Raw genomic sequence first — 14207 nt, forward strand, 5'->3', positions numbered from 1 at the left:
TACAGAGCTGTGTGCTATTACTGTGGATTGTACTCTATGAAGTTCGGGGGTCGCTGTAGCTGACCTGGGGAGCTGGCACCAGATGGATAAGGTGGGTCTGCTCTCAGGGTCTGTCCTAGGTTCTGAGGCCCAGTCCCAAGCCTGAGGTGTCCCTCTAGACCCAGAGAAAAATCTACCCCAAAGAAAGGTGCTTGTGATGCACTCTCCTTCAAAGACATATGTTTTAGTCAATCAGGCCACTCAGCCAGGGGGCCCCTACTGCAGGAGAAGGAATCCATTCTCCTGGCTGACTGGGAGGTACCACTGTCAGCTGGGGTGTGTCCAGGCGGACTCCACAGGCTGTGTGAGGATGGGGAGCACTGGAAGAGCAATCCCCAGTTCTAGTTCCTAGCCTAGGTCTGCCACTCACTGCTGTGTGACTCAGGCAGGCGATTTGCTCTCTGTGGGCCTCAGTTACTCATGTACGGGGGGACAATAGGACCAGGTGATTTCTAAGGTGTTTCTTTCTTAGTCTGTTCCAAGGGGACTTAAGAAAATCTGGATCTTCTGGGAAATCCCAAAAGGGAAGCCAGTGTCGCCCACAGGCCAGCGAGCCCATGGCGAGTCAGCTAGGTATGTTATTTTATTTTATTATTATTGTTTTTTTTAGACAGGGTCTCACTCTATCGCTCAGGCTGGAGTGCAGTGGCGCGATCTCAGCTCACTGCAACCTCCGCCTCCCGGGTTCAAGCGATTCTCGTGCGTCAGCCTCCTGAGTAGCCGAGTAGCTGGGACTACAGACAGGCGCCACCACGCTCAGCTAATTTTTGTATTTTTAGTAGAGACGGGGTTTTACCATGTTGGCCAGGCTGGTCTTGAACTTCTGACCTCAGGTGATCTGCCCGCCTAGTGCTGTGATTATAGGTGTGAGCCACGGCACCCAGCAGCTAGGTATGTTTGTAGACCCCGGCAGGGGAGGGGGTGGGAGATGGCCCCTCCCTGGCAGCAGCAAGGGCATACGATGACAGAGGCAGCTGGAGCCTGAGCCTGGTCTCCGTGGATAGCATTTATTGGGCGCCATTCTCAGTGTGAAGACAGATAGGCAGGAAGAGCTGAGGGAGGCTGTGGCAGCCACGACCTTTGGAGTCCGGGGGCTGCCCGGGGTGGGGGTGTGGTCGTGAGGGCATCGTCACCCACACATATTGCATATTCTGTGGCAGTGTGCCCAGGCATAAGGCATTGGGGAAGGAGAGAGGCTGCCTGCAGTGAAAGGGAGTGAGGGGGAAGCAACACTGGCCTTCCAGGTCCCTAGGAAAGACCCAGCAGAGACTGAACAGTCTGCCACGCTGTGCCCCACGGCCACTCCGCACCGTTCCCCACCTTCTCTCCGCAGCTTTGGTTGTGGCTCCCTCGGGACTGACAGGACAGGACCCTTCGAGGGCAGGGTCACACACAGGACAGAGGCAGCCAGCACTGCCCCCCCACCCCCAACATAAACACAGAGGGCACCTTCAGGTCCCACGTGCAGCCAGTTCCTCCACACTGAGATGGGACTCACAAGCAGGGTAGACTTCTTCCCCCCAGGGGTCCCCAGAGACTAGAGGACACAGCTGGGGTGGGGCCTGAGGCTGGCCACCCTATGGGTGCTGCCCTCCAACTTTCCTGAATGCCAGGTCTGGCCTTGGTCGGCAGTGTTAAGGAGCTGGCAGGGGAACAGCATGGGAAGGCAGTGTTGCGGGAGGAGAGGCCCCTCATCCACCCCTTGATGTTGTCCCAGTCACTATACCGGCTCCAGCTGTGGGGCCCCAAAAGTGAGCCTCAAGCATCACCTTCATCAGCTGCGTTCCATCTGGGCTTCTGGGTTGCAGGTGTGGTGGGCAGAGGGCACCTCTGGTCCAAACTCCCCCACCTGGGAAGGGTGTTTCTTGCTGCAGCCTCAGCTTATCACTAGCTACTTGGGACACAGGCACCAACAATGACAATGGTGCCAGGTGTGATGTCCCATAGGATATGCCTGCCAGCTTTCTTGGCCACTCTGCCCAATTCCCAAATTCCTAGAGCCCCAGATCCTGGCCTTTCTGCCATGAGACCCAGCCCTGCTTACCTCGGTGCCAAGAACTGCACTGTTTGTAAGCATGCACCCCAGTGACAAAGGCCCCTGTGCAGCCTCAGGGGCCCATTCAGAGCTGCTGCCTCCTGGCCAAGAAGAGAAGAGGCTGAGCCTCAGCAGTGCCCTCTGACCCGGGACTTCTGATTCTGGTTTAAAACCCAGGTAGCCACACAATGCCAGGATGTACACTGCAGGAGCTTTGCTTTTAAGAGCAGGCCAAGCTGGAAGGAAAGAACACTTTGGCTAGGAACAAGTAGGCTGGGCTCTTGTCTCCCTTTGCCATTTTTTTTTTTTTTTTGAGACAGGGTCTTGCCCTGTCACCCAGGCTGGAGTACAGTGGTGTAATCAGGGCTCACTACAGCCTTGACCTCCCAGGCTCAAACAATCCTCCCACCTCAGCCTCCCAAGTCGCTGGGACTCCCAGGCACGTGCCACCACACCTGGTAAATTTTTTATTTTTTGTAGAGATGGGGTCTCACTATGTCGCCTAGGCTGGTCTCGAATTCCTGGGCTCAAGCAATCCTCTAACCTCAGCCTCCAAAAGTGTTGGGAATACAGGTGTGAGCCACTGCACCCAGCCCCCACCCCTTTGCCTTTTGCTCTCTGGTCACTTCACCTGTCCAGGCCTCAGTATTCTCATCTGTAAAATGGGAGTGAGAACTCCTGCCCTGATGACCTAAGTAGGGTTTTGTGAGACTCAAAGGAATCAGTGGCCAGCATAGAGTTTTCAGAGGCTAAAAATCACTCGACAAATTTAAGAGTAGGTAATTATCAGCAATTATGGTGAGTCTGAAGTCTTCTGTTCCAGATTCTAAGGGCAGTGTCTGGAAGGCTGAAGTCCTACCTGCTATGAGAATGTGGCTGGAGGCCAGTTAGCTTGAACCTCCAGTGCGACCATTCTGCAGACTGACAGGCCGCTGCCTCCTGCCTCCCAGCTCGCCCCTCCTGCTGCCTGCCTGTCCCTCCTTCTTTCTGTCCTGCTTTCTGGGGACCAGCTTTAGGGACTGCTGGGTTTCCACTTTCTCCATAACTGCAAAGCCATGCAAAACAACACGAAGGGAGGTTGGGAGACACAGCTGGGGATGAGGAAAGGGAGTGGGGCTGAGTAGGGGTGACTTGGACAAAGACACCCTGGCTTTTGGAACCAAGGGAAGGTGGGAGACCTAGCAGGACAGAGGTATAAATAGAGATGCAAACGTACACGGAACATGAAGTCCCCTCCGAAGGTGGGGGTCTGGGTACCAGCAGGGTCTCTGAGGACTGGGAGCTTCTTAGATTTTCAAAGGGAAGGGAGGCTCCCAGCTTCTGCCTTTCCTCCCTGACCCCACCAAGTTTCACATTTCTCGGAATTTGCAGGGCTCCGATGGGGGCCCCAGGGGTCCTCAGAGCCCGGCCTCCTGCCGGCTGGTGCAAGCAGGCACAGTCGGAGATGGGGGTGCTGGGGGAGAGTGGTGAGGGATGTTGTGCGGGGTCCCACTGGGCAGAAGGCAGCAGGGGCAGTCTCCTGGCCTCCCAGCAGGGGTCCCCCGCCCGCGCCCCCAGGTGCTCCAGGCCCCTCGGGGCAGTCACACGGAGCTCCTGCGCTTCATGAGTCCGCGGAAGGTGGACAGGCTGTGCAGACCCGTGGACACCGAGCTGATGGCGGAGCGTGGCGCCCCGCTGCACAGGCAGCGTCGCGAGGGCGTGTCGCTGTAGCGGCCGCCCCCTCCCGGCGACGAGTGGCTCTGCTCCACGCACGTGTCGGACGTGGAGAGGTCCCGCGGGATGATCATGGGGATGGAGTACTGCAGCTTCTCGCGGCTCTTGTACCACAGGCACGAGCACATGGACTGGAAGTGCAGCACCTCCGCGTAGACGTTGCGGAAGCCGCCGCCGCCCGCTGCCGCCGTGGATGAGGCGGTGTCCGTAGTGTGCGCGCTGCCACTCCCTCCGCCGCCGCCCGCCTGCCCGTTGCGCGTGAGCAGCGCGCGGTGCTCGGCGTCGCGCTTCTCGTCCTCGGCGTTCATGGTCATGAAGCGCAGCACCACGAGGTTGAGGAAGGCGCCGATGACCGTGAGGCCCGTAAGGATGTAGACGAAGCTGAAGGCCACGTACTGCGGCTGCGTCTGCAGGGCCTGGTCCTTCTGCAGCGCCACGTAGTCGCCGAAGCCGATGGTGGTGAGCGTGATGAAGCAGTAGTAGTAGGCCTGGAAGAAGGTCCAGTGCTCGTAGTGGGAGAAGGCGGCGGCGCCGATGCACAGCGTGCTGATGCACGAGAAGAAGCCGATGAGCACCATGTTGGCCATGGACACGTCGGCGCGCCGCATGCCCAGCCCCTTCTTGGCGCGGTGCAGCAGGTACCTCACCAAGGTGTTGATGCGCTCGCCCAGGCTCTGGAACATGACGAGCGTGAGCGGGATGCCCAGCAGCGCGTAGAACATGCAGAACACCTTGCCGCCATCCGTGCTGGGCGCCGCGTGCCCGTAGCCTGGGGGAAAGTGGGAAAGAGGAGAAAAAGCACACATTTTGGGGCTGCCCTTCCAGAAACCTTCTTCTCCCTCCCCGTCGCCCCGCCACCTCCCCCACCTTGTGGGTCTGGGTCCACAGTGATGGGCGCTCCTTATCCCCACGCACTGTGCTAGGCCCTGGCTCATGCGTTCTATTGTACTCTTGTGACACCTGCAGAAGGTATGTAGGAAGGAAGAAATAAGGAGGGATGACTTCCAAGGTCACACGGCTTGGGAGCAGAACAACCGTGTTTGAACTCGAGTCCGTTTGACCTCAATGACGGGACTGTTTTGTATGCCTAGAGAAGGGGTGGCCTGGGTGCTGCTGAGAACTTGTCTAGAGGCACAGGGAGAGTGTGAGGGCACAGGTCAGCTGGGAGAGCTGGATTCTAGTTCAGTGTCCTGGGCTGCGGGCGTGGTCCTTGTCCTCTCTATGCCTCAGTTTCCTTGACTACAAGGTGAGGTGGTTGCCCTGAATGGTTTCTGACATCCTGTGATCCAGTGTACAGGAAGGGAGACTGAGGCAGGGCTGGCTTCTTGGTGGATTCCCCGCTGCCAGCCAAAGCTTATGTGGGGTTGGTTGGCAACAAGGGCCCTTCAGTCTCCCTGGGGCAGCTGGCCCACTGTGCCACAGAAGAAAGGAGACTGCCTGCCCCTCCCTGCAACAGCAGGATGAATGAGTGTTCCGGGGTCCCCATCAGCCTCCAGTTGGAGGCCTTGGGGTCTTCCTCTGTACTTGACCTGATGTAGGATCTGTCCTCATGGGGAGGTGGTGTTACCCTTGGCAAAGCAGGAGCCCTCGGTGTCTTTCCAGGTGTGTTACTATCATCAGCCAGATAATCTCTCTGTACCCCACCCCTACCCTGGCCCACCCTGAGCCAAGATCAGGGCAGAGGCAAAGGTTCCCTCTGCACCAGCCACTCAAAAGCCTAAGTTGAGAATTCTTCCGTCTAACTGGAGGGAAAATGACCCTGGATGGGAACTCATCCCTAGTGACAGGGCCCTAGTGGCTGTGTGACCTTGGGCAAATTACTCCCCCTCTCTGAACATGTTTCTTCATTTGTAGAGTGTGTTTACTGGTGCTGGCCTGCTTCTTTTATTGTTGATATATTTACTACTTTTATTAACATAATTATGATAATAAAATGACACTGGCATTTTCTTCCATTCTAAGCCTTATCAAATCTTAACCAAATGTTTCTTCTTCCATGCAGTCCTCCTGGATTCCTCACAGCTTATGATCTCTGCCTTATTTGAGTGGCACCGAAAATGTTCAGCTTGTAATTCCAGGGCCAATATTACCACCACCCCCTGTCCTCTAGGATCCCCAACTACATAGCGCTAAACACTAGCTTTGGGGGGAAGGGGTGGCACTGATGGGTCTTGTCACTTTCCTCTCTAGCTTCTACCTCCACATTGCCAGCCATACCTATGGAGGCCCACAATATGTTTGATAACTAAATTGCAAGGCAGGAGACTGTGTGACTCTGTCCTGGACTTGCTCTCTCTGTCTCTCTCTCTCTCTCTCTCTCTTTCTCTCTCTCTCTCTCTCTGTGTGTGTGTGTGTGTGTGTGCATGATTTCTCTGAGCCTTAGTTTCCACATCTATAAAATGGGGTTAATAATACACTTGCCTCACAGGACTTTGGGGAGGAATAAGTAAGATCATGTGTGTAATGCACTTAGCCCAGAGCCTGGTACATATCAAGTGCTCAATAATGGCTCACTGTGATTAATAATGAGTGAAGTGCCAGATTACTGTCATGTTTCCAAGAGAGCAGCCAGGCTTGAGGGCAGCTCAGTTCCAGTAAAGCTGGCACCTCTGTCAACCCAGGGCCATTTGGATCTTAAAGCTCAAGGAGCTCTGGGGACAGCTGCTTGGGGCTGCCCTTAGAACCAGCTCCCCTGCCCCCCTCCACAGTGTCGGGCCAGTAACTATGTCACCATTTGCTAGGGACCTGGACAGCTGAGCTGTAGAACCACTGTGCTTGGGACGTCTGTGCTCCAGTAGGGTGAGAACAGATTGTGCCCGCCAGCTGGGCCATGGCAGCCAGACCACAACTCACCTCGACAACTGGGCAGGCCCTGAGCCAGAGCTGCTTCTCATCCCGTCCTTCCCTGTCCTCCAGGCCGGCACTACTTGGTGGAGAGAGGAGGGCATGGCACCATGGATGGGGCTCAACAGGAAGTAGGGAGCGTGGACATAGCCCCAGCTTGGCCACGTGATAGCTGTGTGAGCTTGGGCAAATCCCTACCCCTCTCTGGGCTCACTTGTCTTTCCTACACTCTGGAGGATTGAGCTAGAGCTATTAACCCCCACCCTCGCTGCCCGCCAGAGCTGTCTGCAGGAGCACAGGAGAGACTGGGCGTTAGAGCTCTTTGAAACCTGTAGCTTGCGAGATGGAAGCAGTGGTCGTGGGATCTCACAGGGGAAGGGTGACCTGAGAGCATGGGCCTGGGGGCAGGGCCATCTCTGTGGGGTCAGGCAGACACATACCACCATCAGGGGCCCTCACCCCCTCTCTGCCACCACTGCTCCCTTGTCCTGTGTTTGTCATAGGCCGTGACTTCCCTGGGCCCACCGTCTCTTAGGAAAAGCCAGTGCCCCCTTGTCTGGCAGCCTTACTGCCCACTGTGACTGTGCTCACAAAGCACCCAGCTTCAAGGAGCCACACATCCCTTCCTTGCCCTTCTTTTGCTATACCCTGCAGCCACCCCAGAGACCCGTCCTTATCCCACACCCAGCCAAGCCGGCCCCTCCTCTCCACAGTGCTTCCCACACTGCCTCGTGGCCCTCCTCCGCCTCTCCTACCCCAGCCCACAAAGACCCAGCTCCTCAGGACCCAGCTTCAGCTGCAAGTGACAACCCCTTCCTCTGCCCTTCATCCTGTTGAACTTAGTGACTTTCAAAGCCAATGACACATCCAGGCTTAACCAGAGGCTCTTATCCCAGGCAGCACCTCATGCTCCACCACAGCCACTGCCCTGTCCAGGCAGCCCTGGCCTAGATGTGCCTCCTCTTTGGGGTCAGATGCCCCCAGGGCTCAATCTCACTTCCTACCGCAGGCTGAGGCTTAAGAATAATAAGTTCTTACCCTTCAGATGTATTTTTAACTTAATCCTCAAAAACTTCTTACAAGGTCACTATTATGACTATCTTCATATTACAGTTGGTGTCATGAAGTCCAGAGAGGCCTTGGGTGTTGGCCAAGGCCACTGGGCCTTTCTGACTCAGCATTCATTCCGGTACGTGGGAGCCAATGCATCACCCAGGAAGGGCGACCAGGCTGGGAGGCCTTGGGAGGAGAGCATTTCACTTGGGCATCAGCCTCAGGCATTGCTCTGAGCCAGTTGCAGCAGAGGTGGTAACAGGAGGGCCATGTTCAGGCAGTCAGACGCTTCTCCAAGTATCCGGCTTAGGGTGCCCCCCGCCCCATTGCCTGTCCCATTGTCACTGGGTGAAAGGGCAAGGGAGTGTGAGGACCTGCTGACGTGGGCGCCCAACTTGGAGGGGTGCCAGCTGGGTGGAGCCACTCCCAGGGGGCCCTGGAGCTTCTGGGAAGTAAGTGGGAGTTTGGCAAGACCCGTCTGCCTGCCAGCAGGCCCGCTGCCTGCCTGGTCCTTGCCCACGTTGCGCTTGGCTTTATGAGGCAGGGGGCAAAAGGTGTTCTCTATCTTCTCTCCTCTGTCAAGGCCTTCGAGTCTCTGGGTGAGGGGCTGCATCTGTCCTTCTGTGTGGCTGACTCTCTGAGGACCCTCTCTCGCAGTACCTGCTGGGCTGATCAACCAGAGCAGATGTTCTGACCGGGAGACTCTGGCCACTGCCTCTCAGAAAACTACCAGGACTATCCATACCGCCTCCTCTCCTAGCCTCCTTTCCCTGAATCCAACATAGGTTTTAAGGTTCTCAGAGCCAGAAATACCGTTAGCCATCATTTGGTTCAGTCTTTACATCGTACAGATGAGGAAATGGAGGCCCAGAGAGGGAAAGCAATCTGTTCAAGGTCACACAGCTTGTGAATGCCAGAACCAGGATTATAACCCAGGATACCTGGTTCTAAAACCAATGCTCTGTCCACTGCCCTCCAGCTCAGGTATGACCAGAGTTGTGCCTCTTCATTCAATCATGGCCCAGCAGCTCCTACTTGGGAGCAACTCAGCTAAGAGGTGGCCTGGGACCCTGGCTGGAGGCACAGAATCCACCTAAGGAAGCCAGGTGGCTGGACATAAAAATTAATTATCAGTGTAAATATTTTAGGGCAGCAGGAAAACCAAGAGATCGGAGGCAAACCCTGGGCCACCTCAGTTCCTCTGTTTTCCTCCCAGAATCACCAAGGAGGTCAGAAACTGGCTGAAGCTGTCTTCCAGGGAGATGAGGGGTGGGGATGGTGGTGTGGGAGTGGGATTGGGTCTGGTCCTCCCTTTTACTGGTCTTTCTCTCCCTGTGGCTTATTTTCTTCTATTCAAAGCACAACTAGCCACTCTGAGCCCTTGATCATGGCCTTGGCTGGACTGGGCTTGGCTGCTTGTTCCCCACTGGCCTCCTATGCCTGCTAGTCTGCTTGCTTGACCTCCTACCCTTGGCCTAGCTGGCCACAAGGCCAGGATGCTGGCCACAGCCTTGGGCAGAGGAAAGAGCATGGGGCTAGGAGGCAGGAGATCTGGGGTCTGACCTGACCCTGATCAAAGACAGCTTTGTGTCTTGGCAATTTCCTTCTGGGCCTCAGGTTTCCTCATCTGTGACATGGAAGATAGGGCAAGAGATGAGGTTCCCACCTTTTTCCACTGCCTTTTATTATTTTCTCTGTTCACTCACCCATTCACAGAGGCAAAATTTTGGAAGATTTTATTTATGAAGTTCGATGTGGTGATCAGCACAGTGTGGATACTCTCTAGAGCAGGCACTGAATAAATCATTGTTAGAACCGTAATTAATTTCTTTCCCCATCAAAATTAATTAAGGACACATCTGCCAGTCAGAAAGTCTGATTAGCCTGAGATAATTGACTCTTTGAGATGGAGTTAAGTTATTGTTGTATGTTTGAAATACTGAACACAGGGAGAGGATCTCTGCAGTTTAGTGGAGTAGAGAAGATCACAGGCTCTGAAGCCAAATGACTTTATCTTTGGCCACACTGCTTAATCCACTGTGCCTCAGTTTTCTCATCCGTAAAATGGGAATAATGAAGTACTCACTTCATAGACTTGGTGTGGGGACTTGATTGAGTTCATAGACTTAACATGCTTAGGACATTGAGACCAATAAATATGAATTATTAATATGAATATTTTGGGGAGCACCAAGATTTGATGATCTTTAAAGTTCCTTTCAGTGCCAACATTCTATGATCAGTGTTTACTCAAGTTATTTTTCTGAAATACCAGTTCCACGGAATGTTAACAACTGTTGGATGAGAAAAGAGTTGCTTGGCTCAATTAAATTGGGGAAATGCTGAATTTAACAGGATTCACCATCATTTGATTTGAGCCTAGGCTTTCTCAGGGCTACGTATGTGTTCATGTGCAAGGTCGATCAAGGCCGAGAAAAGGTGCCTGTCTTCCCACTTCCTTGACCGTGGAGCACTTTTCTCACAGTGCACATTACCAAGCAAGTGTTTCTGGGAGCACAGTTTGGGAAACGCTCCTGTGCAGTATCAAGAACCTCTGAGGTCCTTCCCCCAGGTCTCTGACGACATGATTCTTTGATCTCCTTCTATGGGTGGCCCAGCCCTTCTGTAGATTAGAAACCACAGCCCTTGGCAATGCCAGCTGTGCCTGTCTCCAGGCTGACCTAGTTATCTAATGTAAATAGGCAATGGCTGGGCTAATGTTTGTCCTGAGGGAAGGTGGATGAGGGACCTGTGGCCTGAGGTGCCCAAAGGCCGTGAACTCTGGGCTGATGCCAAAGTGACCTCAGTGTGGCTTGGGCCTGGTGTGGCAGCCAGAGAGGAGTGCGGGCTTGGGGGAGAGAGAGGCAGCTCTGGGGGCTGCAAGACACAGGGAGGGCCCTCAGAGGAAGGCTGGGCTCCCCTGTTGGATGGCAGAGGGCAGCTGGGCTCAGAGGGCACCTAGGGGAGGGCCCACGAGGAACCAGCTCAGGGGCCTGAGGCACAGACATGGAGCCGCCCCTCAGTGTGGGGATGGCGGCAGTGTGGAACCAGGAAGTGGGACTGCAGGCTCTGAGGGAGCCTAATTGGCATGTTAAAGGAGATGAGGCGGAAGGAGCCCAGCTTCTGTGCCCAGGTCTTGGGGGAGGAGAGGAGGGAGGGGCTGTAGCTTGGTGGAGACGGGAGGAGGGCGTAGGTGCTCTCCCTCCTCCTGTGAGATGCAGCTCAGACACTGCCTTTCCCGAGAACCTTCTGGGAACCTTCTCTGGGCACTGAAGGGGCCTCTCCTCCCTCTGCCCCTCTCAGGCCCCCACCCTGTATTTGGGCACTCATGTCCACAGAGGAGTCCTGCAGGGCTGGCTTGTCCCCTCAGTGTCCAGAACAGGCCTGGAGTGGGAGGGCTGCAGAACTCAGAGGCTCCAGTTCTGAAGGACTCTGAGGTCTGGGATGGTGATGAGAAACCACCCCTTAGACATCCAGGATGGGGACGGGAGGTGGCCCTTGGCAGGAGGGCCTCGGGTGACTCATAGCTCCTGCCTTCACTGTGGCCTCTGGCCCCTTCAAAATGAGGTCAGCTTCAAGGTTCAGAAGGAATCCCCCCTGCACTGGGCCTGGGCAAGCCCCTAGCTAGGCCTGGGAACCACCGGGTCTCATGGAGGTGGGGTAGGGGTGGGACCAATGTACAGAATGGGGTCTGGAGTTTGTCCCTCTTCAGGCCAGAGCTCCTGGGAAGGACAGCTCTGAAGCACAGCACCTATCCGCTTCTTCTGCCCTGCCCCTTCCCGAGGCCTCTCTTCCCATTGTCCCATCTCCTCTCCCAGCTCTTCCCCCCAACTACACCCAGCAGCTTCTCTCCCTGCCCCATGCTTCCTCCTGGACTCCCCACTCTTGGGCCCACTGCTCTCTCCTCTCTTGCCTTGAGCTGCCTCCCATCCACAGGTGGCCCTAGTACTGATCTGGGGGCCTCTGATGTAGGACAAACCCCCAAAGCCCCCATCCCCCACCCTCCTCAGGCCCATGTGTGATGCAGGGAGCTCAGAGGGAGGGTGCTGGTGTCATGGAAAATCCCTGCGGCAGCCAAGGTCAGTGTTTGCAGACACAGCCTGGCCTAGAGCCAGGCCTGCCTCCCTGGCCAGCTCCTTCTGGCCCATCCCAGAGGCCGGCTTTGTGCAGAGGCCCTCAGAGGCACCCCAGGGCTGCTCTGGGTGCCTGGGGATAGGGACCTTAGGAGCGATCAGTCCTGGTGTGACAACGTAGTTCAACCCACTCGTTTTTTGTTTTGTTTTGTTTTGTTTTGTTTCTTTGAGACGGAATCTCGCTCTGTTGCCCAGGCTGGAGTGCAGTGGCATGACCTCAGCTCACTGCAACCTCCACCTCCTGGGTTCAAGTGATTCTTCTGCCTCAGCCTCCCGAGTAGCTGGGACTACAGGTGTGAACCACCACATCCGGCTAATTTTTAGTAGAGACGGGGTTGTACCATATTGGCCAGGCTGGTCTCGAACTCCTGATCTCAAGTGATCCACCTGCCTCGGCCTCCCAAAGTGCTGGGATTACAGGCATGAGCCACGGTGCCCTTCCCCCCACTCATTTTATAGATGGGTAAACTGAGGCTGAGAGAGGAGCAGGGACTAGCCCAAGGTCACAGCAACTCAGTGACACAGCTAGGACTGGAATCCAGGGCCCTCATGTCGTCTTTTACTGCACTATGCTGCAGAAGGGAGCATCTTGAAGTCTGTTCTGATAGGCCAAGGAGTAACAAGGGCTGGTTAAACACTTCTGTTACACAAGGGCTAGCTTGAGGTTGTGCTGGACTTGAGTTGGTGATGCAGCCAGGAGAAATAGACCTAGATGATCTATTGATGAGGTTCCTGACCTCAAAACACTTTCCATCTGGGATTGAATCAAATGAAACCTCTCAGTGGAAGCACTTTGAAAACTTCAGTGCCCTGTGTAAAGCAGAGGTTATTATTACACAAATTATTAAAATGCATGGCAAAGGTGGGAAATGTTTTAGGAGGGATTTAAGACAGAAGCTGAAGGAGGGCTGGACATAGAGAACTTTGGTTGGGTTATCAGGGAGGGCTTCATGGAGGAGGTGACATTTGCTCTGCGCTCTGAAGGGTGGATAGGAAATGCAGGGTTCTGATGAGGGGAGCTACTGAGGCAAGGATACAATGTTAGGATGACACATGATGTGTTAAGGTCAGAGAAAATAGACCTGCGTGGGACTGGTGTGTGTGCTCACAAATGGGGTTGGTGTGGGGGCCAGCGGACTCTCTCAGAAAGGCAACTGCATGATACGAATCAAGAAGCTTAGAAATGTGTCTACCCAGTGGCCCTGCAGTGGCACTTCTAGGAATCTCTGCTCGGAAAATAACCAGAGATCAGAACAAAGATTTATGAACAAGGATGTTTATAGCAGCATTTTCATTGTGAAAAATTGTAAACAGTCCAAATATCCACCAATAGAGTTTGGTTAAACATATCAAGGTATATTTATGTGGTGGAATATTGTGCGACCATTAAAGTGCAGTTCTTGAACAGTCTCTTGATTACATAGAAAACTACCACATCATGTTAAATTAAAAGGGTAGGAGACAACGCTTTCTATATTGTGGGATCCCACGCTAATATGAAAATATGAAAAATGTGGCTGGGCACACTCGTTCATGCCTGTAAACCCAGCATTTGGGGAGGCTGAGGTGGGAGGATCCCTTGATCCCAGGAATCCGAGACCAACCTGGGCAACACAGTGAGACCCATCTCTAGAAAAAACGAAAAATTAGCTAGGCATGGTGGCTTGTACTTGTGGTCCCAGCTACTCAAGAGTCTGAGGTGGGAGGATCCCTTGAGCCCGGAAGGTCGAGGCTGTGGTGAGCAGTAATTGCACCACTACACTCCAGCCTGGTTGACAGAGGGAGACCCTGTTTCAAAAAAAAATGTATATTCACATATACATTTTGTATGTGTACACACACATATATAGCTGTAAGGAAATATTCTAAAGCTCATATAGCTTATCTCTGAATAATGGGCTCGTGATTAATTTTAATTTTCCTCTTATAAATTCTACACTACAAAAAACTATTACTTTTGTAACTAGAAAACGATGAATATTATAAACCTAAAAACAGCACAAGTTCTTCTGGCGTTCTTGGAACAGGAAGTACAGTTGAAAAGTGAAGATCGTCAAGGTGAGAAGGGGCCAAAATTTGAGGTGCTTTCAAGGGTGGGTTCAGGAATGAAGTCTTCATTTTAAGGCAATGAGGAGCCATGGATGGCTCCTGAGCAGGGGAGGGCTGTGCTCAGAGAGATATTGAGCTGAATGCCTGGCAACCCTGGGCAGGGGCGTGGCTGTGGGAGATGGGGGCAGGTGGATCTACTGAGGTCCTCTGCATGGTCCAGTTGTCAAGTGCTCAGGCCTGAGCTAGAGGGAAGCGGAGGATCCAAGAGTTCGGGATGAGAGGAGGAGGTAGGGGCGAGGGGCCGAGAAAGGAGAGGACAGGAAGGGGCGAGGGGAGGAGAG

At 54.2% G+C, this 14207-nt stretch overlaps 1 protein-coding gene across 1 annotated transcript in view; it reads right to left on the reverse strand.

The window, feature by feature from the left end:
- Nucleotides 1-1025: 1025 nt before the first annotated feature.
- KCNK3 (potassium two pore domain channel subfamily K member 3) overlaps nucleotides 1026-14207 on the reverse strand; it is a 40908-nt gene continuing 27726 nt past the window's right edge. The window contains exon 2 of the mRNA XM_016948210.3: nucleotides 1026-4556. Within this exon, the coding sequence (XP_016803699.1) occupies nucleotides 3655-4556 (902 nt within the window). The 3' untranslated portion in view covers nucleotides 1026-3654. The remainder of the gene's footprint in view (nucleotides 4557-14207) is intronic.

Source organism: Pan troglodytes, chromosome 12 (assembly GCF_028858775.2).
Source record: "Pan troglodytes isolate AG18354 chromosome 12, NHGRI_mPanTro3-v2.0_pri, whole genome shotgun sequence".
Lineage (NCBI taxonomy): Eukaryota > Metazoa > Chordata > Mammalia > Primates > Hominidae > Pan > Pan troglodytes.